Source organism: Manis javanica, chromosome 12 (genome assembly GCF_040802235.1).
Source record: "Manis javanica isolate MJ-LG chromosome 12, MJ_LKY, whole genome shotgun sequence".
Classification (NCBI taxonomy): Eukaryota; Metazoa; Chordata; class Mammalia; order Pholidota; family Manidae; genus Manis; species Manis javanica.
The window spans coordinates 2,444,499-2,465,608 of record NC_133167.1 but is presented as its reverse complement, the minus strand read 5'-3'; the positions used below and the strand labels follow the sequence as shown (position 1 = coordinate 2,465,608).

General features: G+C 52.9%; 1 protein-coding gene across 6 annotated transcripts in view; it reads left to right on the top strand.

The window, feature by feature from the left end:
- The first annotated feature begins 17,732 nt into the window (after nucleotides 1-17,732).
- The window catches only part of TRAF3IP1 (TRAF3 interacting protein 1), a 57,017-nt gene continuing 53,639 nt past the window's right edge, over nucleotides 17,733-21,110 (top strand). For 2 of the 6 annotated variants that reach the window (XM_073217887.1, XM_037009620.2), the window contains exons 1-2: nucleotides 17,739-18,025; nucleotides 20,902-20,970. In XM_073217887.1, coding sequence (XP_073073988.1) covers nucleotides 17,903-18,025; nucleotides 20,902-20,970 — 192 coding nt within the window. In that variant the 5' untranslated portion in view covers nucleotides 17,739-17,902. Of the gene's footprint in view, nucleotides 18,026-19,920; nucleotides 19,987-20,901; nucleotides 20,971-21,110 lie in introns of all 6 variants that reach the window. The other 4 variants (XM_037009621.2, XM_073217886.1, XM_037009619.2 and 1 more) reach the window with 4 other exon arrangements.

Genomic DNA, 21,110 nt, shown 5'->3' with positions numbered 1-21,110 from the left:
GCTGGCAAGAAGGAAACCTGGGGGTGGGGGTGGTGAACCAGGGTCCCGAGGGGTCTGGGAAATCCTGCTGGTGAAAGGAACTGGCCTCTGGTCTCAGCCTTCACCCTGCCTCCCAGCCAAAGGCTGCTCTGGCCCTGCCCCAGTCCATTCCCACCAGTCCATTTCCTTCAACAGGCCTGGGCCCTGCCTGGAGGAACCCTCTGTGCTGGACCTCCATGCCCTTGTCAGGTGGCTCTCTGGCTCTCTCATTCACTCATGCACTCAGCCATTCACTGTTTGCTGTGCATCTACTATGTGCCAGGCCCTGTGCTGGCCAATGCACCTGCCCTGGGCTGGGCATGGAGGCAGCTCTTGTCAGGGACACCCTCAGCCAGTCCCCAGAAGTGGGCCCAAGGGCACAGGCAGCTGTGTCCAGGTCTGAAGACACAGGGGAGACAAGGCCCACCTGTCCCTCATGGTTGGGAAGGCCCTGAACCAGCCAGTGTCCAGAGGACCGGAGGTTAAAGAAGGTATCTTTATCATGCTGGCCACCTACTGAGAAGGGCCTTTTGTTTTTTAAGCTAAATATAGATTTGGGGAAGGCTGCCCTTTGTTTTGGGGGAGACATGTTCATGTTGTGTGTGCATGCGCACATGTGTGTGCATGTGCTCATAGGTCTTCCCCGGGAAGTCATAGATTAAGCCACCCTTATCGAGCACACATTCTCCATCTTTCCTCACCTTGCCCTGGAGAGGAGGCTCTGAGCATGTCTTTGCCCAGCACTACTGGGCCTGGCATGTTGGCCTCCAGGTCCCCAGAGCCCCTTTGCAAAAGACTTCCTGGACATCACAGTACCGCAGCACAGGAAGGACCTCCAGTATAAGGACAGAGTGGGCAAGCTTGCCCTGTTCTCAGCCTGGAGGAGAAAGTGCTCAATTTTTTTCCATGAAGAATGAGTCTTAGGTGTTCAGATTTTTGTAGATGTCCTTTGTCATATACAGAAGGTTTCCATTTTTTATAGTTTGCTAAGAGGGCTTTTTTTAATTATTATTATGTGTAAGTGCAATGGGCTTTCAATCATAGCAATTATGCAATTATTATTATTTTAAAGTATCTCCCCAGATAAATCTATTTTTTCAGGTCTGGAAATAATTCAAATCACCATAGCTTTGTCTCCACTGTACAATAGTCTATATTGACTTGTTTACTTCATTATTGTAATTTAAAACAAAAAATATAAATGAATAAAAAAATTAGTGCCTAAGATTCTGCCTTTTTCACATTATAAGAAGTTTCCTATTTATTCCTATAGGAGTCCAATGATTAAATGTGCATTCAAATGACTCTCTCTTACTATCAGTTTTCTACATAAACAGCATGCATGGTTTTAACTTAAGCCAAAAATCGGTTTGCTATAGTGGCCCTTGGGAAAGGATTAGAACTTTGAGCTTCTTGGTCCTGAGGCCATTAACAGAGAAGCTGAGGGCTAACTGAGATGAAAGCTGTGCCCTTGGTGGCTGATGGGGTGGCAGTGGACAGGTCAGGGTAACCGTTCAGATCTTTGCCTTGGGACCTTAAGGGCTCATGTGTGTGTTAGGTTTTCTGGACTTGCAGCTTGAGCCCCTTCTCAGAGGTTCTGGGCCCCCATTCCGCCTCTCCCTCCTGGCAGGACCCAAGGCAAGGCAGCTTGCCAGCAAGGCCCCCATGTCTGAGGTGCCTCTTTCTCTCCCATTGGTTGGCATGCCCTCCAGCTGGGCCTCAGGGCTGTGCATCTGGACAGGGTGGCCCCTGCAGCACACTTGCCTGGTGTGTGTCCCCCGAGGTTGGCATCTCAGCATGTCTCTCTGAGAGGTAGCCCAGCTGGCATTCCCCAACTGTGGATGTCGTGGGCAGTGTTAGGAAGTAGCCCTGCATGCCTTGGGGGCCAACAAGGTCATTCCCATCAGGGTGTCTGACCCTTCAGGAGGCCGCGGTCTGGGGTCCCCATCCATGCATGGTTGTGGGCCTCAGGGCACCCCTCGGCCTTGGGGGGAACTATGATCCAGCGTGTGCTCGCTGAGTGTAGGCACCGCTCACTGCTTTACGTGTGCTCTCTATTCGATCCTTACAGCCTGACGGGGCTCATGTGCAGACCGCCACCGTCCCTCTGCAAGAGACACCCTTGGCTTCACCATGCACCGAGGAATCACGCGGTGCGGTGCCTCATGTCATCCAGGAGAGACAGCCTTTGTCTGCAGAATGATCCCATGGCCACCCTCACCACCCCACCGCTGCAGAACCTGGGAACCAGGTGACCAGAGTTCAAATGCCAATGTCCCTCTTGTCTCCAGAACATTCTCCCTGCCCACTCCCTCTGGGTGTGGCTGGCCAGGGGCTCCCTGCACCCTCCTAACTCCCCTCAAATACATAAAGGGTCACAGATGGGGATAGCTGGGCACAGGTCCCTCTCGTGGACCACGACCTGCTCTTCGTCCATGCAGCAGGGCCAGCCCACCATGCCCCTCCTGGTGACAGAGCCCTGGGCCTCACGCCTGAGCCTCTGCCTGTAAGGTTTGTGCCTCACTGTGCCTTCCCACCATGTTTGTTCCTGTTCACTGGCTTCTCCTTGGTGCCAATGTGGAAGAAACACCACTTGTCCCTAGAAGCAACAAAGGGGGTTGACTGGGCCACTCTCAGGGTGGGTGCCATCCCCTCTGGGAGTGGTAGTAGGTCACCCGCCTGAGTTGTGAGGGCGGGAGCCCAGGTAACTGTGGACTGGGGCACAGGGCGGTCCTGCAAGAGAGGACGGGAGAGAAGGCTGCCGCGTCCACCCTCCTCCTCCTTGACAGGCTGGGGCCTGTCAGGGAGAGGAGGGGCACACGGGAGAGCCCCCCCGCAGCACTGCAGGAGCTCTGCTGGCCCAGGGAGGGGACCAGGTGTGGTGGGAGCAGCAGGTGCTGAAAGGCAAGGTGCGCTCCCCTGGCCGTGCCGCCCCAGCACCTGGTGACTCTGAAGCCCGGATGGTTTGCCTGCATGAGAGGCAACGTGGGTGCTGCTGGGTGAGGCAAATGGCAAGCGGTGGGGGACTAGTCCAGGACCCCTGCCACAGTCACAGTCCAGACAGCTGGCATTCCCATCCTGGGAGGCTCCCAGAGACCTGGAGCAGAAACTAGGACACCTTGGGGTCCTGGCCGCCCTGACAGCGCTGTGGGGATCCAGAGCGAACTCCTGGCAGCCCCGTCTGCCTCTGTGAACGCCGCGGCAGTGGCTGTAGGCCGGGCCCTCCAGAGGGGGCTGGTCCTTGGCTTTGCGTGCTGGGGTTGAAATGGTCCTTCCAGAGCTCTGCCTGAGATGGGAAAGGGGAGTGAAAAGAGGGGGACCTGCCCCTCCCGAACTGGGTGGCTACGGCCAGGGAGCAGGGGCTCTGCCAGGCCCCAAACCCTGGAAGGCTGGGAGACGGGGAATGACAAGGGGGCAATGACAATAGGGACTGTTGGAAAGGTGACGTGTGGAAGGTGGGAGATGGTACAGGAAGCTCAATGTGAAAACTAGGGGCAGGGGGCAAGCGGGAGGCTGCGGGTCCCTAGGAGGTTAGAGCCTGTCGTGCTCGCCTCTCTGGCCCACCCTGCAAATCTTCTAGCCCCCTGAGGGATCTGGGAGACGAGGCTGACAAGCTGGCATCTTGACAATATGGCAATGGGTTTTCCGAAGGAAGCTGGTGGCTGTAGGGGGTCCACCCTGCACCATGTGTCCTGGTCCAGCCTTCCGTACACCCTGTTTGAGTCCCACGAACCCAAAGAAGATGAGGAATGAGGCCCTGACCCCTGCTCCCTCTCGGGAGATCGCAGACTCCAGTCCACATACGCTGGAAGGGGAGGAGCCCCAGGGCTGGTCCTGCGCCCCAGGAAAGAAGCTGCAGGGCAGTGGACCCGCGGGAGGCAGGAGGAGAGGGGGCGTGGGGCGGCCGGAGCGATCAATTACACGCCCTTGCCCTCTGGTGGGCAAAAATCCCAGGCCGGCTGTTTCACTCAGCCAGTCCAGAGGCGTCCCAGGGGCCGAGCACGTGAACCCGCACATCAGCTCCGACTTCTGCGGCCGCGCGGACGGCCTGGTCCTGCATTGCCTTCCCTTCTCCTCAGCCCTCGCTGTCCTGGGCTTGCACCAGGCTCACGCCTCCTCATGAGGCCTCAGTTCTTCAGTCTATCCTCAGGCTGTTTTCTAGGGAACCTAAACTAAGACACTGGATATTGAAAACGGTTTGGACTTGAACTGCCCACCTGTCCCAAAGCCACAGGGACCCTATTTCTAGAGGGATTGTAATAACTAGAGTTCAGCCATGGCCTGTGTTTGTAAGGCTCTAGAGCGAAGGATGGATTTACATTTTTTAAACGGAAGAGGGAGGAGATAAAAACTAAAGGATATGCCACAGAGACCTTACAAGGCTCACAAAGTCTCAATTATTTACTATCTAGCTTTTTACAGAAAAATGTGCCGACCCTGGCAATAACCTGTCCCGTAGCGGCATTTGTAACTGTTGAAGCTTGTCCCTGTGGCCAGTCAGGAGCGGCTGCAGGTGGGCAGCAAGACACCCGGAAACCAAGCAGATACGGTGTTCTTCGGGGGGACGATGGCAGTGACCCTGATTATGCAGGAGGCAGTTCCTTACGTTGGTGCTGGAGACTTTGAAAAGAGACAATGATAGGCTGAGCAGAGTCCCCTGCTGACTTCAGACCAATTCTGCAAACCTGAGAGCTTCTGGGGCAGCCCAGCCGACTCACGTCTCCTACAGCCACTGGGTGGACTGTTGGAAAGCAGGTCTAGACCCTGATTATCATGTCCACAGCGTGCAAAGGAGACCAAAGTCACTACCTTGACAGGTCCCCTATATCAAGGTCGGAGTCAGAAAGGGTATGATCCTGGGCCATCGATGTGGGCAACTGGGTAGATGAGCAGAGAATTTCAAAACTCCCTGCTTGCCAGAGAACAGGCTGTCCTTGCTAGAGACCTGACTGGGGGCAGGTGCCCTGCAATCTGATGCTTGTCCTTAAGACCTGCCCTCAGCACACCCCTTTGATTCCAGGCCTATACTAAGGTGAGAAGGCAGCATAGCTGGAGCAGAGAAGGTAAACCTGCTCCGGTAAGGGGCAGCCTCTACACCAAGGGCAGCCCTGGCTAATGTGATGTGAGAGTGAGTCTTCAGAGAGTCGCAGGGGGAGGACTTGAAAGCTGGACTGATACTCGAGGAGAATTCACTGGCCCAGGGATACTCGTTTGTGATTTAGAATTCCGTGGTTTGGTGAGGACACCCAGGAGCTGGTCCCAATCGGTTCTTGGGGTGGCTCCCGTGGTGTGCTAGGAAAGGTTTAACAACTGGCTCTCTGAAGGGGAACAGATCTGTAGCATTTGCCAATTTCTGTAGTGTAAATACTCCCACGGTGGCCAGTTTCAAGCGACCCACGTGACTGTCTTATGAAAGTGGCGATACCTACAAGGCCACGCGTGAGACGAGAAGGAGGCCCCCTTCCCTCACCCCACTTCCAGTCCCCTGGGCTCAGTCCAACATGCCAACGTGAGTGCTTTGTTACAAAATACAGTCTGGATTTGCTCAGTTATAAGGAGAAAGGGGTTAAACTTCGTCACCTAAAAGACTATTTTTCTGAACTCTTTATTTAGAAGGTTTTGAAAGGGCCCATTGTTACCAAATAATCTCACTAGTTCGTTCTTTGTAAAATTATCCCTGAAGACCTCTGGCTTCCCGATGAGGAGCCTGCCGTAGGTCAGCCCATGCGGGATCTGTCGGAGCGGCTCTTGAGATGCTGTGTGCAGCCAGGATGGGCTAGTCCTCATGAAGGCTGTCCTGCTCCTTGTGGCCACAAGCTCTGCTGTCAGCCCAGGGCAGCCTGCTCAAGCCTCTGTCCCCTGGGTGGGGGTCCTGGTTACGGCTGCATCACCCACCCAAGTCTTGGCGCAAGTCACTAGGTTCAGGGAAGGAGAGGTGGATGCCACACACCCCTTTCCATCCCTGGGAGTGGTCCATGTCTCTGTGACACTTCTTAACCTGCCTCTCACTGTCTGAGCCTGGAGAGCTGGGAGTCTGGGCAGCTGGGAGTCTGGGCTGGCCTTGGCATTCCAGCCCCACAATGATTTCAGCCTGGACAACGTCACTGAATATCCCAGGTCCTGACTGATTGTTCCACCGTAGCAGGGTGGGGTAAGCATGGCCAGGAGAGGATGAGCTGTGCCTGGGGCCCCCCTACCTTTAATGTTGAGTATTGGCCTGAAATATCTAGACATGCAAATGTAGTAAAAGAAGATGGCTTACTTTGTAGATGAGGTGCACAACTTCCTTTATATTTTTAGGGGGGTGTGCTTGTGCAAATGTGTGTGCAGAATAAAACTGAGAAAGGTCAAAACTTTTACAGTGATTTTCTCCTGGGTTATGGAATGTGGGTGACATTAGTTTTCTTCTTTATATTTTTTAGTGTCCTTCATATGTTCTATAGTGTTTAATACATGTTACATAGATTTGTATATGTAAATTATAAATTCTGTTTAATCTGTACTTATAGATTATAATGAGCATTTTTACAGTTAGAAAAATACAGTTCAAAAAATTTTAAATGGCTCAATATGAAGTTAAAAAATTGATTTTGAACAGAACGTTTAGCACCAGTTTAAAATGGCTTGCTTTGTGGCCCAGGACATATTAATAGAGATGGAGAATTGGGGCCAGTAAAAAGCAAAAGCACTGAATTCTTTATTGTGAAGTTATTATTTTTGTTTGACTTCTATTTATGCCCCAGTTTTTGTCTTCAATAATTTGATAAACATGAGTTTCACACTTTTTTGAACCACCACTGCTGGAGATTTACCAAGCTTATATTTTGTCGTCCAAACCTTCACAGATATGATAAACACATAAAATAGTCTACAGAGCCACAGTCAGATGTGAAAACAGTAAACAAACCCCAGAAAACATTCTGGCAGGCATAGAGCAGGCACACTGTGAGTGCAGCCAGCGTCCACCCGAAATGGGAACCCGGAGCCCTCAGGTGGGTCCGACACTTCTCATGTTTGAGGGCTTTTTAGAGCCCCACCAAGACACATATGCTCAGAAAGGTAAAAAATAAAATGATAGGTGTGGATATACCCGTGAAACCAAAGGAAAATAGACATGGCATAAAACAAAGTAGAATCTGTGCTCTGGGGGTATCAATCTTATCCGTACGGCCTTGTAGACCACACGTGCCCACGGAAGACACCGGAGGGAGTAAGGCAAGGTGAGGCACTTCTGTCGGGGCAGATGGGGAGACTGTTTTCCTCACTCCAAGTTCTGCGTGCAGCCTCCCGCGTTGTTTGTACAAACGTCCAGGTTCAGTCACTAATTCCTGTGCTGTGTCATACATGGCTAAAAAACCAACCTTGTAAGATGTTCCACTGAAGGCCGTGCATCCCTGCTGAGTGGGATTTTGGGCAGCTGAAGTGCGGATTTGGCATGAGGCTCTTCCTGCTGCGGCCCGGGCCTCTGCTCATCGCCCTGGGCCCTCCCGGGCTCCTGGGCAGCCCCTTCCTCCTCTGGACCCACAGGCAGTGGGGATGCGCAGGGGGCCTCCTGCTGTGGTGACACCTTCCATGAAGATGAGACATGGCCCTGTGTGTCATCTGGCGAGGGCCCTGAGCCTCGGGGCGACAAGGTCAGTCTACACAGGGATCGGCCTGGCAGTCCTCTGATGTGGAAGCCTCTGCCTGTCCCCACCTCTCACTTTCTGCCACTGCCTCAGATGTGGACACCGGGTGCCCATGTGTCCTACTCGGGTCCCCAACGTCCGTTCTGGCCTGCCTCTGTCCTCGCTGCTCAGGACTCCGGAGTTCTTCCAAAACTCAGAGCCCATCATGCCCCTGCCTTGTTCAGGCAACTTTTGCTGGCATCCGTGCTGGGAAATGGAGGCTTCTTTACTTTCAGCGGCTAGGCTCACCTTGGGCTCTGGGTTCAGGAGTGTTCTCCCAATCTGTTTGGAGCTCACTCAAAGTAAGAATTATTTCCCCTTTTTTTCCAAGGATGAGCTTCACCTCATCCTAGCCACGGTTTCTTTTCTTCTCTTTCTTTTTTCTTACTCATTTATCCCCTTTCTCCCTCCCTCTCAATATTTAGGTCAAGATTTCAGGCCACACTTATGTAACTCCAGAGATGAGCTATGCTCTAAGACACCCCTTTGCCAGCCTCATTCACTGCAGGCTTGCAGGCGGACCTACTGCTGAGAACTTTCCCTCCTAGTCTTTGGAGGGTGCTCAGCCCCAGGCCCTGTGACACCTGGGAGAGCTGTGTCGGTTTCTGGTGGGCACTGTGCCTCCAGCTGCACGGCCCAGCGTGGGATGTGTGTGCGTGTGTGCATGTGTGCGTGTACTTGCGCGCGCCCGTCACCAGGGACCAGCATCTTTCACCAGCATCAAAGGGTTGACCCATTTTCAGTAACCACCTCCTTGCAGGCAATAAAGCTTTTGTTTGTTTTGTATAGGATGCCTGAAACGCATCCCCAGCTGAGTCAGGTTGTGTTTACAGGGAGTGGGTGGGGGTTTAGCAGATGGGAAGGAAGCTGGGCCGAGGCTCTGCTGTGACACCTTACCTCCTTTCTTTCTGGAAAATTTCCAAGACCCTTGTTTCCTTTTTCTCAGCCATCGTGTAAACCTCCTTGCAAACACAAAGCGGCCAGTGGGCGTGCTCTGAAGGCACAGCCCTCGTTGGTAACAGGTATTTGGAGCTGGCTGTGGAAGCCTCTGTCCTCTGTGGTGGGGGGCGCCGTGCAGGCACCACACTCAGCTCCTGCTCATGGCCAAGCCCTGTGTTTGCCAAGATAGCTTCAAAGAGAGTCAAGCCAGGTGCACCAGCGTTTGCTGAGAGCCTACTAAGTCCCAGCAAGGCGAATTGTTTTGGTTGGTTTGTCAAATTTCATTGCATTTAAGATAAAAACAATTACTCCAACTCCTAAATACTCCATGTTCCTCCTGCACGTGGACCCCCAAGAGTCTCAGAAGTGGGCTTGGCCTCATTTAGCAGCTCCATTCAGGAATGCATCCCCACTTCCTTCTGGATGCTGGCATTATGCCGAGTATTCTGTGTCCTAAATTTATAACGATTGTTGGGCACACAGAAAATTCATCTATTTGGACTGCACAAAGTGAATGAACAGGACTGATGTCTAAATTGTTAGCTAACTCTTGCCTTTCTGAGGAAGCAAATTATGCCTGGACCTCTGCTTTCCCTCTTTAGGGCCCTGTAAGAGGAAATGTGCCAGTTTGTTAAGAGCCAGAAATGTGGTGGTAGGACAGTGTGGTCCCCAAGAGCACATGCCCTCAAGTCAGCCTGGGTCCCAGCTCTGCTCCTGCGGGAGCATGATTCTGGGTTTGGTGAGCCCCCAAGTTCTCTTGTGCAAAATAGGGTCAACAGGAACCTACCCTGAGGATTTTTTCTAAAAAAAAATTTTAATTAGGATAAAATACACATAACATTAAATTTACCACCTTAACTCTTATTTGTAAGTGTAAATTCAGTAGTGTAAAATACACACACACACTGTTGTGCAGTACATCTCTGGAATTCTTTTCATTTTGCAAAACCAAAGCTCTGTATATATTAGACAACCACTCCCCATCCCCCAGCCCCTTCAGCCACCATTCCACTTTCTGTCTTTAAGATTTTTCACTGCTGGAACTGCCTCATAGGAGTGGAATCGTACTGCAGCTGTCTTTTTGTGACTGGCTTATTTCACTGAGCATAACAGTCCTCCAGGTCCGTCCATGCTGTGGCCGTGTCAGTATCTCCTTCCTTGTCAAGGCTGAATAATAGTCCCTTGTCTGTGTGTGTGTGTGTGTGTGTGTGTGTGTGTGTGTGTGCGCGCACGCGCCACATTTTGTTTATTCATCCATTGATGTGCACATGGCTTGTTACTGCCTTTTAGCTGTTGTGGCTAATGCTGCTCTGAATTTGGACGTACAAACATCTCTTTGAGACCCTGGCTTCAATTCTTTTGCATATGTCTTCAGAAGCAGGGTTGCTGGGTCATATGGTAATTCTATTGCCATGCTGTTTGCCACAGTGACTGCGCATGGTGCATTCCCACCCGAGGTGAGCAAGGGTTCCAATTTCTCCACATGCCTACCAACAGTTGTCATTTGGCGCAGCATTTTATCACATTTCGTAGTCACTGCCCCAGTGAGTGAGAGTGGCATCTCTTGGTTTGGGTTTGGGTTTCCCTGATGATTAGTAATGTTGAGCGTCTTTTCATGTAGTTGTTGGCCATCAGCAGATCTTCTTCGGGGAAATGTCAGTTCAGGACCTTTGCCCAGTTCTGGATGGAGCTGCTGTTGTGGAATAGTCTTGAAGGTTGTATCGAGGACTAAATAAGAAAGGGCATGAAATGTGCTTAGCATGGCATCAAACACTGTGCTTGACACATGTCGGTTATTACATTTAGTGAGCTTTTAATCCTAAGTGTCCTTATAAGTGAAAGAAGGAGGAGGTCAGAGGGAGAGAAGGAGGTGCGGCAAAGATGCTCACGCAGACCAGATGTGATCCCTGAAAAGGGGCCAGGAGCCAAGGAACTCAGGTGGCTTCTAGGAGCTGGAAAAGCCAAGGAAAAGGATTCTCGCTGGTTCTCCTGAAGGAGCACAGCCCTGCCCACACGTTCGTTGTAGCCCACGAGATGCATTTTGGGCTTTGGACCTCCAGGATTATAAGACACCAAATTTAACTCCTAAGTTTGTGGAATTTGTTACAGCAGCAGCAGTTGAACTAACACATGGAGTTTCTGCCCCCGGGGAGCCTGGGAAGACTTCCTCTGACCTCTGCCTTTCAGGGACTCCAGAGTGAGGCTGCTGTGCAGCAGCCAGCTATTTTTAGGCATTTTTTACATTCCATACTGAGCCACCCACCCATGAACCAGGCTTGGCCCATTTCCTCCTCCTCCTTCAAGTGGTCATAGGTGCCCCCCCAACACAGCAACGGGTGGAGGTGAGGACAGGCTTTGGAACGACAGGTGACAGGAAGGGCTGGACTTACATGGTCTGCTTGTGTCCTCTAGCCCTGCTAATGCCCAGTCCTGATGTACCACTTTCATCTTAAAATGGGTCCTTTCCAATGGACCACCAATGGGCATGCCTGACCTAGTGACTTGATGGTTTGGGAAAGCCCAGCTCACGTGGCACCTTGAGGCCAGGCTCTCCCCCTCTGCTAAGGCGCAGGGACATGCCGGCAGCCATTTGTCTTTGCTGCAGATGGTGTGGCCTTGCTGCACCCTGGGGTCTCTGCTGTGACTCTCCTCCTGGGACTTTCCCTGTGACTGACACAGACTTCATGGCTTAGAGCAACACAGGCTCCTTCCCAGTGTAAGTGCCTCTAGGACCAAAGAGTCTCCCAGATCAGAGGGCCTCCATGGCAGGGTGCTTACTCCACAGCCTATACCTGCTCCATGTACCACTCAAAGCTGGTGACTTTTCCCGTCACTTGAAATTGTGTCCAGCCAGTATTCCCACATGTGGCATGTGCTGTGTCCAGCACCCAGAATGTCTACCAAGGATTGTGGGTCCTTCTTAGTGGGGGTAAGTGAAAACTGTGGTATGCTCTTTCCTTTGGAGATGACTTTCATGTCCCAAACCACTAGACACCTAAACTCTTCACTGATGCAACAGGCCCCTGAATCTTTTCAGGGTTTCTCTCCCACCCTCTGTAGCATATGCATCCTACTAAGGCCTTTGATGTATTTCCCGCTTGCTCATATGCTGGACCGACAGTGTCATGCAGAGTGTCCAGATAGTCCACGCTATGTCAGGACAGAGGGAAAAGGGTTAACATAGCCCTGGGGCAAGACCGCCGGTGTGTGCTTGCCCTGCCCAAGTGAATGTAAACTGCCTCTGGTCCTTCTCTTCGGCAGGGATGGAAGAGAATGCATTGGCCACACACCCTGGACTTGATGCTGTGCTGACCTGCACTAGCAAAGATTGTGTAACTGGGGCTCCTGCTTGTTTAGGTTTGCAGTGATCCACAGTCAGTTTCCAGGACCCATCTGGTTTTTGTAGGACTTAGACAGATAAATGCCATAGGATAGGAAAACTATGTGATATATCCTCTTACAATCGCTATCATTCTCTCCAGTGTGATTATTGTGTTTGACTTCCCATCCTGGCTGGGGCTCGGCAGGGGTGGTGTCGGGGTGCCCACACAGCCCTCCCCACTGCTACGGCTCTTACTCCAAGGACTGGCCAACATGAAGGTTACCCGCCCCCCGCCTGCCAAGTATGTCCATTTCAATTATGCATTTGAAGATTTGGAAAATGACCGAGTGGGTACATAGATGCAAAGGTCCTACCAAAACTAAAACCTTGGCCAGAACTCTGTTTACCCCTGACCCCATATGCCCTCACTGGTATAGGAACCGTGACAGTGTTTCAGGTCCCCAGAACCCCACAGCCAATACTCGCTGAAATGGGGGGTAGTCCTCTCCCCCAAGTACAGCTACCTGAGTAAGTGACCTCAGGGCCCCTTGGGGGAGGACTGGGAGGGATTATGACTGTCACACTGGCAGTGAGGTTGGGAGTCTGCTCCGTCCTTCAGTCACTGGGGTCTGAAATTGAAAACTGGGTAATGGATTATAGCATTTGTTTGGGGCAGATCCCCTCAGCCTTCTGATCATGCAGCTTTGATTTCTTTGCTTGCATAAATTAAATAATACCCTTGCTGACTGCCCATCCATCTTGCTCTTAGGAATGTTGTGTTCTATTAACCATCTCCATAGTTTTTGCATGTCAGGTCCTCCTGGCTACCATCCGATCTTGCCACTCTTTACTTAATTGTACCTACCTTGTTTCTTATCACTAAGGGCCACTACTTGGCTTCTATTATTTGTAATCCTATCACCCCCACTGTTATCAGGAAGCCCAGACTTAGAGGAGCATGTCCTACCAGGACCCCTGGCCTACAGAGGACAGCCGCCTCTGAGCTTCTCCGCCATGTTGGCATGTTGCTCGCCAGCCATTGCTTTGGTAAAAGAAGTGACCTCCAGGTCCTCCCACGGCACCAAGTCAGCTAGTGGGTTTGCTGGCCTTACTTCTCTGAGCCTTTGATCTTTTTCTGCACGGCAGGGCTGGCGGTTTTCCTTCACTTAGTGAAAGCCACAGCTTTTTGCAGGATTCCAAGAGCCATTCTAACCGAGTACTAGTCCTGTCTTCCTGGGTCCTTGCCAGGGTCATACACCCTATACTGCTGAAAACCGTCCTCTCAATTTGATCATCTCTCCTTTACCCGACTTTGTGTCCTAGCCCCTGCTGGCTCTGGCTCCTGAATGCCCTCCTCTGTGCCTTCCTGTCCCCTCTATGCCCTCCTGGCTCCTGCTGGTCTGTGCTGGCTAGTCCCCGCAGCTCCTGGCAAGGTTATGTTGTGACTTGCCCCCAGGGACTGGTCTGGGGCCAGGAGGGACATTTTGGAGAGATCCCGAGAGGGGCATGTGTCATCTTGCATGATAATGACCTCTGTATTGTCTTCAAGAAGAGGGGGACTGCTGAACCTTAGCAGGCGGTTCAGGAGAATCTGCAGATTCCAGATTCCTGAGTATATCAGTTCAAGTGTCCCCCCGGCCCCCAAGTCTCCCAGTCCCAGTCCTTGTCAATCGGGAGTGTGACCTCAGCACAGCACACTTCCCAGGGCTGAGAATTTTAGCTTTGCAGGAGCCTCACTGTCCTTATAGTTTTGGGCCTGGCTCTCGCCATTTCTCATCAGCTATAAGGGACAGGAGGTTCTTTACGAGCTGCCAAGGGCCCACCGGCGTTCACACTCCATCTTCACCGCCTTTATCCGCTGCCCAGCACCTCACAGCAGCCATCTGGTCCCATGACCCTTCCAAATGCCTGAGGTAGCGCCCCCTGCTGGTCTCTCATCCCACTTCCCTGCAGGGGAAGCTTTTACAGGTGTGGTTTTTACACAGTCTGCTTTCAGTCTCACACAGTCACGCGGACTTCAGCCCAGCTGGCTAGTGTGGTGACTCATCTCCAGAATTTCGGGTTAGGGGATGCTTCATCAGTGTGGAGAAAATGAAAGTTCCCATGCCCAGGATTCTCACCTGGCCCTGGTCGGCTTGCTCACTACACACATGTGGGTAACATGTTGTTACTGACTCTACATAAAGAGCTCTTCCAGTGCTCTGGGCTGCAGGGCTGCAGGAGAGCAGAGGCTGGAGGGGCGGCAGCGCCTAGGACAGAGGCTGAGACGGCTGCAGGGCAGAGGGGCCCAGGGGCAGAGACCGGCCTGCTGCCTGCAGACTTGCTCCAAGTGGATGGGATTCTAGTGATTGACCTGCCACCGTGGGCACAAAGTTGCATATAAACCCTTTCACCCAAGAATGTTCCACTGTCATTATTCAGTCTCACCGAATCAAAAGTGAACTTGCTCAGGGCTGAAACCCTCAGGCAAGACACTCAGGCTACTCCTGCGAGCACCTATCTTAGTGGCAGGTCCCTGGGAAGGTGTGTTTGCCCCCCCATCACAGCCAGTCCTCCAGTGTGGGCTGCTTCTGGGGAGAAGGTGGCAGGGCAGGCCCCTTTGGTTAAGTCTCCCCAGAGAGAACATCAGCCGTGAGCTGACAAGGGCCAGTCCTTCTGGTGGAGGGGCCTTGTTCCCTGGAGGGTGTCCAGGCGGCTGCCCACAGCACCCACTACAGTGGTGCAAGACGTCCTTCTTTGGGTTCATTCAGCCAAGGTTTGTCCTGAGCCCTGGGGAGGTGGTGGAGTTGGGTCCTGCCTTCCTGGAGCTAACATTCTAGTTGGGAGGATGTAGAGAAAATGAAGGTTCCTATGGCCCAGATTCTCATCTGATCCTGGTCGGCTTACCCCCTGCACACATGCGGGCAGAAGGTTACTACTGACTCTCTATATAAAGAATTCTGCAGAGTCAGAAATGGAGGTGAATTACTGGCCTGCAGGCTGCTGGATGCAGACGTGATTCTAGGGCTCGACCTACTGTCGTGAGAATAAAGCTCAGTGTAAACACTTTTGCCCCAAGAATGTTCAGTTGTCATTTCTCAGTCTCACCAAATCCATGCTGAACTTGCCTGGGGCTGAAATACTCAGGTGAGACATAACCGAGGATTGGAAAGGCCAGAATTGACCAGAGTCACATAGCTCATCACAGGTAAAGGCTGCACGAGATGTGGTGTGGGGACAGCTACCTTTGCTGCTAATGTGGGGAGCCAGCCACATGACCAGATAAAGTTCAGCCTCATAAGTGATCCTGCAGGAGGCATTTACATATAAAGGGGTAACAGGACACGGCTTACCAACAAGGCATCAATACTGGGGTTTTCCCTGCATGGGGAACTTTTTTTTCTGATGACTTAAAAACATTTTTGATCTAAAAGTTATTATTGAGAAATCCATCTAAATTACAATAAGGTATAAAGAAGCAGAAGAAATATCTCATTATTCCAAGTCCTAGGTGATCTCTGAAACCTTGAAACTCCTGGACTTATTCACACATACACACATGGACATGTAGACATTTAACATTACTGAGATCATATTGTCTACACAATATTACAGTCTTATTTTTTCATTTAAAGTTGTAGTGTAAGCAAATCATATTATTAGGAGCCTTTCGGAAAGAGCAATTTTAATAACGGCATAATCTATTCAACATTCAGCAATAGTTGTTGAAGGCCCATAAGTGTCTGACAATGTTGAAGGTATAGCAGGTCAGGGGTAGCAAATGAACCAGTCCCTGCGCTAGTGGAGCGCACTTTCTAGGGGTGACTGGGGTGGGGGAGGAGACAGAAAACAAAAAGGCAGATGTGAATTTAAAAATTGCTTTCTAATAGTGCTAAGTACTTTGAAGAAAATAAAGTAAGATACCAGGTTGGAGTTCAGCTGTGGTCTACTTTTGATATCTGGGGATGTCACATGTAAGCTGAGACCCAAATAAGGGCAAGGATCTAGCTGTTTGAAGATAGGGGGAAGTGTTAGGCTTATTCAGCTAAAGGGACCAGCAAGTGCAAAGGTCCTGAGGCAGAAATAATCTTAGCAAGTTTCGGAACAGATAGAAAGCTTTGCCTTCTTTTTCTTCAGGCTCACTTGGAGAGAAGGCAGCAAGGCTCTCCATGTGTGCACTTCAGGTTTCACAAAACAGTGTCATCACCTCCCAGCTTGGATGATGGAGTGAGCATCTAGCAAGGCACTTGGTTGGCCACACAGACTGATGTCTGCCATTCTGAGCCTTTTGGGGCTCCCAGTCTTGGATCCAGGGCTGGTGAGGCATCTTCCCCTGCCTCAGCAGCATTTCCCAAGTTGACCCACATCCTGAGCTCTGCAGATCTAGAGCTTAGGTGTGGGCCAAGCTAGCCTCCCCAGGCCTTTGTCTCTGGGAATATTTGCCTCTCAGGCGAGGGGAGGCAGGGCCTGTAAATCACCTCTCTTTGTGGAGTGCTCTCTCCCGGCATGAGTCATGGCCATGGTTATCTCATTCATTCTTTCAGTAACAGCTTATTTTAAAAGCATCTTCTGCCAGCCTTTTATGTTTCAAACACTTTCTTTGCTGTGACTTTCTACAGTTATTTAATCCAATTATTATTTTTAAATGAATGATGCTTTTCTCCACCTTTTCCTCTAATCCTTTTATGACTCTGAGGTGCTTAGGGATAATTTAGGCTACAGGGCCCTGCATCCACCCAACCCTCAGAACCAAAGACTCCAGGCTGGCCCCTGGGCAGACCTCACACCACGGAATGGTTCTCTCTCTCTTAGAGTCAGGAATCCTTAGCCACATCTCCACCCTGCTTTCCCAAGGCCCGGAACACCTGCTTGCTCTCTGTGTGGAGGGTGGACTTGCCTAGGGGCCGTGTTGAGGCTGCAACCTCCAAAGATGTGGTCCTGCTCCCTTGTCCAGGACCCTCTCAGAGCTGGTGTCTCACGGCCCTGTGGTCCTGAAGAGGGAAGACCTGTGCCCTCAGGCCTGCACAGGCCCCCTCAGCCTAGATGGCCCTTCACTCTACACAGGCTGTAGCAGAAACCAGAATCAGCCTTCCGCCTCGCCTGGTGTGGCACTGGGCTCTCCGGGCCCCATGCCCCCTCCCCACGGCTCTGGCCGGCTGTCTCATACAAGCTGGCTGCTGCCCACGGGAGGATGCTGCTACGCAGGAACCTTCCAGGGAGGAGCCTGGGAGCTGAGAAGGCACGGCACTTGGGGTCAGAGGCCAGGGTCTGCGGCCTCCCTGGGTTCCCTGTGCACCCTGTTCGGGCGCCCGGGCCAGGGGTCAGGTTCAGCGGTGGGTGCTCGCGCAGGAGCCTCTGGGCCCCAGCAAGCGGATGGGGGAAGACGCGTGCGCAGGGACGCTCCAGCGCTTGGTCCCCACACCATCCTTCACACGTGGTGCGGCCCCGGGCTCACGGAGAAAAGGAGTCCCGCGCCCAGAAGCCACGTTAAGCACAGGAGAGGGCATTCTCCGTGCGGCGCCCGGTCCCCGCAGAGCCTGGGAACAGCAGGACAGTGCCTGGGAGCCGCGTGCGGCTCAGCCAGTCTTCAGGCGGCCCTCGGGCGCGGGCCGAGCCCCAGCCCGCCGCAGCCACCGAGGGCCCAGAGGCGGGCGCCGTCCCTCCCCGGAGGCCCAGGCCCGCGGCGCCGGCCGGCCGCGCAGACCCCGCTCCCTCGAGAGCTGCGGCGCAGAGGCGGGGCGCCGGCGCGTCCGTTGCTAAGGCCGCCGTCCCGGCGACGAGCGCTCGCGGCCCGCGCACGCGCCGTGGCGCACTCCGGTGCACTGTGGGATGGGAGCCCGGGCGGCTCGGCGCGGCCGGTGCGCAGCGGAGCTCGGCGGCGGGGCAGGCGGCGGCCGGGAGCGCAGCGGAGCTCGGCGGCGGGGCAGGCGGCGGCCGGGAGCGCAGCGGAGCTCGGCGGGCCGCGGGGGGCGCCGCCATGAACGCGGCGGTGGTGAAGCGGACGCAGGAGGCCCTCGGGAAGGTGATCCGAAGGCCTCCGCTTACGGAGAAGCTGCTGAGCAAGCCCCCGTTCCGCTACCTGCACGACGTCATCACGGAGGTGGGCGCCGGGCCGGGGGCCGGGGTCGGGGCCCAGGTTTGGGTCGCGGCCAGAGCTGAGGAACCAGATGCAGGTCTGGGGTCATAGCCTGGTCGGGGATCGAGGCCCAGGTGCGCGTTCGGGGCCCAGATGCCGGCGCGGTCGGGTGCGAGAGGGGCTGGGGTGCGGGCGGCGTTTCGGTTGGGGCCCAGGTGCAGGAAGCGTCGGGTACGGTCCGCGGCAGAACCGGGCGGTGTCAGGGTCGGGCCTCTCGTGGCTGTGCGCGGCCCCTGCCCCGGAGCCGGCGTCGGCGGACGGGCTCTGCTGGGCCGAATTCCTAGGGTCTCTGCACCCACCCTCGCAGTGCTCTTGCCTTTTCACGCATCCGCCTTGGGCCGGCCCCTTCCGGAGCATCCTTCTTCCCTGCCCACCCCTGTGTCTGTTAGAGCTCATCTTCCATTCTGCCCCAGAACGGTTCAGTGATTCCTTCCGTGCCTAGCAGGGGCAGGGTGCTCAGAAGCCCTGGAGAACGAAGTTATTTATTATCTCCCCGTCCCAGGTTTCCCTCCACATTGCCCCGCACAGTGGTCACCGCGTATTGGATGCTAAATAAATATCTGTGGGTGATTTATGGAAGGTGGCTGTAGGGGGACCTGAATCCTACAACTGAGATTGGTTGTAACTTTTCCCCAGTGGACGGTGAATCCGGAATGATGTAGATGGTAAAACCTGCTGTTGCCATGTCCCGGGCACGCTGCCCTGGGTAGGTTCGCAGAAGGCACACAACAAACCGTCGTTGTTGTGGAGTCTGGGAGTCTGTCAAGGCTCCTGGTAACGGGCACAGCCCCTCCCAATGGTGCACCTGAGGAGGGCGTGGACTCATGCCCTCCAGGGTTCTTTGGGAGTTAGGAATCAGGGGTAACCTGCAGACTGCTGGGGGCCCCTAATTTCATCCCAGGTTGGTCCTTTAACTTTATTTCTCACTCTTTCCAGCAGATTGGGCTCCATACCCTTCCACAGGCTTTGCTCTACCTATTTCTGTGATCCTACCTTAGTTTCTAAGGTGTGCCTCTGTGTTAGTCACCCTAACTGTGCTTAAAACTCTTTGGAATCCCACCCACATGCCCAGGGCTGTTTTGCTGGCTTCACCTCCTCCAGCCAGAGCAGCACTTAACCTGTCCTGGGCAGGGTTTGGGGAAGGGGCAGGGGTGTGGAGGGCCCATGTGAGCTGGGCGGGCAACACCGCCTCCACCTGGTGAAGCAGGCCGGTAGTGTCCTCTTGCTCAGTGGGGAAGAAGTCAGCCAGCCAGGTGAGCTAATTCTGACGTGCCTGTGGGCCTCGGTGTGGTGCTGGCCCACAGGCGCTGCTGTCTCCACGTCCTGAAAGGTTGGAGGGTGTCACGATGGGGAAGCAGATGGAGAAGGAACAGTCCAGCAGGAATTGAGCTGGTCCCCCAGGCAGCCAGCCTGTGTGGAAGGGAGTCACAGGGTCCCAATCGGAAACCACCGGTCTGCTTTTCTTTCACAGGGTTTTCCTAATTTAATGCCAAAATTAATTTTTATATCTGTAGAAAAGAATGTTGTCACCCACTTGACAAAGATATTAGAGCGCTTGACATATTGGAAAGCATTTTCAGATACTAGGTGAAGAGCCTCCTATGAAAATTCTTTACTGCCCCCTGAGTGTTGTGTTCAAATCAGCGTTTTAGTATCTTGGCTACAGCTAATCTAACTCTTCTGCCTATTTCAGAAATCAGAGCATTCATTCATCTGCTGATGTTAAACTCTTGTAGCTTAAAACTGTTGTTTGTACTTTTAACTGCCAGCAAACTGGGAAAACCTCGAAAGAGACTAAATGAAAAGGTTCTAGCAACATTAAGTGTAGGATGCCCCTGCTGTCCCTCTTGTCTTCTCAGGAAAATAGAAGCACAGCCCTTAAGCAGTTTGAGAAGGAATGAAAGCTGGCTTCAGTGATACTGGAGGTTGGTCTCAGAGAAGGAGCCATGTTAGTGTGGGCCTTTTTTTCCCAAACATGTCTTGCAGTAAAAACACACTTGTATCCACCCAGAACACACGCATAAAGGTGTATTCGTCCTTACTGCATACATTGCAGTCTGATAATGTCTTTTCTGTTTCATTTTTTAAAAACTCCTCTTGCTACCCATTAGGTTGGATTTACAGTGGGGGACCGTATTTTGAAAACTCTGGTCTGAGGAACCTAGGGCCCTGGCTGTGTGTAGGGGTGGGGAGGAACAGAGAACATCACCACCCCAAAACTACTGTTAGGGGTACTTGGAGGTACGGGTTGACTGAGGGGAGGGTCAGGCGGGGAGACCGAGCACCACGTGGAACAGAGCGCCCCTCTGTCCTAGGGAGTGAGTGACATGGTGGTGGGAGGAGGCCTTTCATCCGGTCTGAGAAACCCAGCCTGGGAAGTGCCCTTTCTTTCTGGAATCCATTCTCTCCATTGGGCCTTGTGGCTCTTGCTTTTGAGCCTTTTGGGGTCTCCTCATGGTCCTTAGGCTAAGTCCCTATTCCTGAATAGCTTTGAAAGCCATCTGGGGCAGGCCCCTGCTGACTCTGGCCTCAGGCTTCTCCTGTCCTGAGCTTCTTTCCATCCTAGTCCGATGAACAGGAGCTCCGGGTTTTGGGTGCTAATCCTGAGCCCCTTAGCACCCCACCAGTCTTTGTGATGTTCTCCTGGCCCCATAGCCAGGCGGGGTCTGCCTGCTACAAAGCCTCACATGTAGTAGACACTGATGGTTGTTGAGTGAGTGGATAAATTCGATCCTGGGCTCAGGCAGATTTTGATGGATGCAGAGTGGGGTTCAGGGCATGAGGCTGAGGGGGGGCTGGCCCATGGGCTGCTGACCAGGGTTGTACTTGATTTTTTCAAGGTGATTAGGATGACCGGTTTCATGAAGGGCCTCTACACTGACGCTGAGATGAAGTCTGATAATGTTAAGGTAGGTTTGAGTGGGGGCCCACCTGCTCGCCTTAATGAGTGGGGTTTTTTTATAAGCTGTGTACAATCTGATATGTGGTTGGAATACAAGGTTGATTAATTCATGAATTGACGTATACCCTTCTCATTTCATTTTCTCAT